Here is a 4909-nt window from a genome sequence, read left to right on the forward strand (position 1 = left end):
TTTAATTAGTTTAATACAGGTTTATTTGTTGTAGAAGTGCATGAAAGTGCATGAAGAGAAGTGTAAGTACAGTTTAAAAGATGAACCACTATGCATGAAATTGTGTACTTCCGCCATATTGACGCAACATTTTAAAAATTATTTGCGATACTTTATAAAGCCAATTATTTTACCTGCATCGATACGGAGGTGCCGGTGATCGGCGTGCTTGGGGATGGAGTCTGCTCGACGTTAGTCATTGTGGCGCTTTCTCCTTCTCCTCCTCCTCCACCCTCCCCGGTAGGCTCTGTGGTACTCATTGCTGTAACATCATACATTATTAGATAGCCTTGAGAAATAATCTTTTTTTCTTTAGTAATTTTCTGCTATTTGTTAATCAATATATCCCTTAGTTATATCCAAGGTTGCGCAGTTGATGATCAATCAGAAATTAACCCAAAATAGCTAATATAAAATCATTATAGCTAATATAAAATCATTATTAGAAATTTATCCCAATAAAAAATTTATTCTAAAATTATATTCGACTGCCATTATGCGCAATGTTTTATCTTGATATATTTTTCTCATAAATATGTCATATATCATCAACGATCAATAATTATTAATCTTAGAAACCCTGTAATTATAACAAGGAATCTAGCACAGCCAATAATTTATCTTACAATTAGAAATTCTTTAATCAGAGTCTAATTATAACAAGAGGTCTGGCGCCATTTCTCTTAAAATCGTGCGAGAGAAGATATGTTATATCTCACTCTGCAGCGATGCAAGAGAAAAAAAGATATATGTTATCTCACTCTGACTAACATGAATTGACGAAAAATGTCAAATCAATAAGTTATTATTTTATGTCCAAACTTTGATTTTAGATATCTCTATAATTGATCTTAAAAGAATTTATTTTTTAATCAATTTGAACAGATATGGTAATTTTGATTGAACCGGTGAACACGCGATAAGGAAAATAATAGTTACAGATAATCTGGTTATCGACAGCCTGCTGATCGCTTGATAGGTGAGAAGTTATTTCACCATTAGATTGTAGCTACTTTCTCATTTAAATCTAATCGGCCTTTTAAGCGCCGCCACTTAATCTTCTTTTCACGACGGCTATTCAATCACTGACGCGATATATTCAGCTTTTAAATCTTAAATAGCCAAGATCATAATAGAGTAAACGAAAAGAAAATTACGTTATTACGGTGAATCTCGCGCGAAAGAAAATATAAAATAAAAAATGATTCTAATATCTTCGTGAGATTTAAATTTTCATATCCCGTTAGGGCAAAGCTCCGGCTTAACGTTATCATGGATACCACTATTCTTTATTAGTGTAGATGCTATACTACGCTACACGCATGCTGCTAATTGCAATATCCAACGCGGTCAGTCGAGACGAAGAAACGAAAGCTTCAGCCGGTCGATTCGTGTTCCACTATTGCTCTGATTATTCGTTAAATCTACTTTTGCCGCGCCATCGTCTGTCTAACAAATGGCTCCATACACTCATATGGATGCTCCATCTGCAATGCGTACGAAAGATGAGAGATGAAATGGAGTCGGAGCCGAAATAGAAGTGGCAAGGGTCGAGGAGAAGCTTAATGCCAAGAGGGTTGGCGGTACACAAAGTGTACCGCTCTGCCTCCCGCCTCACTCCTATTCCTTATGTCGAAATGCGGCCGTAATTCCTTCTCCATACAAACTGCATAGTCTCGATATTACCCTTTAATACTCGCTTTATGGTCGACGAACGTATGCACTGGGGAAACTTTATGATGGACGATCAAACGTTGAAAATCCTCGGCAAACTTCTCCAATCGCGGTAACACATACAGAATTCATTAACAATCCTAACCATTTCATAAATCTGCGACTACAAATTTGAGAAGGAGATACCGATTCCACTTCAGTCAATTCCAACGATGTTTATTGTTAATACAAACTTTTGAATAATTCCCAAGAATAGTTCGTGGAGTTTATTTCTCAATGAGATTCAAGTATTCGTAAGTCTATTCTTCTAACATCTACAACAATTCTCATAGCAATATATCGTATCTAGATTCGGAGATATGTATATATACGTACGAGAATTCAAATGGAAATCAAATATTACTAGCCGGTCGCCAAATCGAAGATCTCAAGGCGAAGGCTGCACACGGGTGGCCCTGCGCACTTTTCTGCAATTAAGCCGAACGTCGATGAGCTTCCCGTCGAAACCCTACGAGAGACCGAGCTTTTTCCGTAGAAAGGGAAATCAGTTTTCCGGGAAGGGGAAGTCTGGGAAGCCTCATATATTCACTGTGGAATTTGCAGGTCCACGGAATTTCCAATATTTTACGATCGCAGAAGAACGTCGGGAAACGATCCAACGAGGAGATTGCTGCCTCCTCGACGAGTCGGCGCCGTAGTCGTACCGCACGCACGCACGTCGACGAAGCCGGTATTGCGCAGGAATTACACAAGCCCTCCGTATAACGTTATTACATCCTAACGGGCTTCCTAATGCGCAGGACGGGCACAATGCCGGGTGCTCCGCATAGTCCTTAGATCATTGATCCAAATTCGACTGGAGTCAAGACGAGGGGAACAACCGAAAGTCTTACGTGGCCGAATCACGATCGATCCATGCGAAATATACTGTGGTCAGGGGATGATGCCGGTACCTTCTGTTAGACATCAGGATAGATAGCACTGTTCGATAAAGTTTTTCTGTTCGTTTGCTTTTAAAAGAGTATGCTTTTATCGAGAAGATATCGAGTTACAAGTTATTCCAATACCAGAAGTAATGAAGATGACCGGCGAACGAGAATTGATTGCATCCCGGTGAAACTTTCAGGACGAAACCACCCCACCACGCACCGTGCACTGCAGTACAACCCCTTAGTAACAGATCACCCCCTCTCGCGAGACATCCAGCAATAGCGGTGACGGCGGTAGTGGCGGCGGGTGGTGTGCCGACCGATAAAATCCATACGTCATATAACAGGCGAGGAAATCGTCAGCAGAAATTTCGTCAGGGTTGCATACGCCTTAACCGTCTGTCCGTCCGTCCGTCGTTACTATCGTGACCCGGTTAAATGGTAGGTCGCCGACACGGCGACGGATAGCGAATTTCGATCGGTTCGAGTCTATCGAGCTCTCGGCCTTTCTATATAGTAGCGTACTCACCTGGTTACTCGTTACACTCCCCCAGCAATATTCCTGTGTACCACGAGCCGAGATAGCCTCGAATGAATCGAATTCCAAGTTCCGGAAGTATTCTGGAGAGCTGTTACCACTGCGGTAATAGGCGAACGACGTCCGTGACTAACGGGATGTCCTTCGAAGGAAAAGGATGCCGCGCGTTGGAGACTGTCCGTCTCCAAGTTGTCAATCCCTTCGTCTGCTTTCTCGAGGCCCAATGGGAGATGGAGCGGCACACCTCTCTTGCTCCTTTCGCGCACCGCGAAAAGTACTGTACCAGACGCAGAGATCGGAACGATTGAGAATGGGTGAGATTAAAGCGAGGGGAAGAGGGAGGGGGGAAGCAACGTAGAGAAAAGTAGTAGACAAGGAAAGAAGATAGAAAAGAAATAGGAAAGGTAAGAGAGAGACAGGTAGAACAGAAAAAAGAGAGCGAATGATAGAACTCGTATGAAGCACAGTGACGTACGTTATACGTGTCTCTATGTATCGAAGTACAGCGGTGCTACAACACCGGGCGTCCCGAAGACGACGGGGGTTGCGAGCGGACGGGCGAGAGACCGAACGAGAGAGAGGAGGGTCCGAGAGATAGAGAACTACACGGAGACCGGCGTAGAGAGATCAACGGATGGCCTTCGATGGCGAACGACGTTTCGTTGTCCAATACGGAAGCCTCTCCGTCGAGTGCACGTCGGAAACGTACGGACGCGAAATCCTCCTCTCCTCGACGGGCCCTGTCCCCTGCTGTCGACGGCGGCGAGAGCGAGGGCGACGGCGACGACGAAGGTGACGGCGACGATTTTCACAGTGCTTGTTGCGGCCTCTCGATTATCAAAGCTCGGCAGCAACACTCGCGTTGCGGGCTGCCGGCTCTCTGACGGGAGAACTCGCGGCGCTGCGGCCCCCTGCGTCGGTGGCGGCGGTGACGGCGGCGTTGGCGGTGGAAAACCCTCCTACCCCCCCTGTCGCGACGCACCTATCAACATCCCCACTAGTCGTGCGGCGCGATTGGTCGTCCGCGCAGCCGGGCCTACTATCGCCACCGTCGTCGCGCCGGTCTATACACCGTCAGGGACGATCACCACGTATAGAACGCTTCTGGGTATATTGTACGTGACCGGAGTTTGTCTGGGTGTCGCGTGAACCGAGTGGCAAAGGCTGTTGCGGGGAGGTCTGAGAGGAAAGGCGACTATCAGACTAGCCGGCAGGAACCGGCGAAATGACAATTAGATATAACGGAAGTGACGTAACGACCGTCAGATCAAAGAATTCCCGAAGCGATCATAAAGGTGGGCTTCTCTCCTTCGATGGCGGTCGCTAAGTTATAAGAGCAGAGATAATGAGGATCAAGACTTACATGCGCTTTGTACGCGCATAGAATCGGTAGACTCACGCGTTGGGGATGACGGTAAAGATCAATCGACAAACGGGCGTGCCCGGGATTGTAATATTCGCGGATATTGTAACGCCTTGGAAATTGGCTTAACGTAATGGTAATGGAGTCAGGAACATGTGATAGATAGAGGCAATTAACGGTCTTCGTTTTGGTTCCATTCCTATGATTAGAATGCGGCCGAAGATTATCCCGCGATTATCCTCCACAGATTTCGTGGAAGGTTCAAATTCGGACAAATTGAAATTACTATGTCTAATAGCGAATATTTATATTCTTAAATGCGATTCTGTTAGTCGGTAACTTGCAAATTGGCTGAAATGATCTCGT

General features: G+C 45.1%; 1 protein-coding gene across 1 annotated transcript in view; it reads right to left on the bottom strand.

Annotated features, from left to right (window-relative positions):
- LOC105618654 (microtubule-associated protein futsch) overlaps positions 1–299 on the bottom strand; it is a 51341-nt gene extending 51042 nt beyond the window's left edge. The window contains exon 1 of the mRNA XM_012200185.1: positions 174–299. Within this exon, the coding sequence (XP_012055575.1) occupies positions 174–299 (126 nt within the window). The remainder of the gene's footprint in view (positions 1–173) is intronic.
- Positions 300–4909: the final 4610 nt, after the last annotated feature.

The sequence above is a fragment of the Atta cephalotes genome (genome assembly GCF_000143395.1).
Source record: "Atta cephalotes unplaced genomic scaffold scaffold00001, whole genome shotgun sequence".
Taxonomy (NCBI): domain Eukaryota; kingdom Metazoa; phylum Arthropoda; class Insecta; order Hymenoptera; family Formicidae; genus Atta; species Atta cephalotes.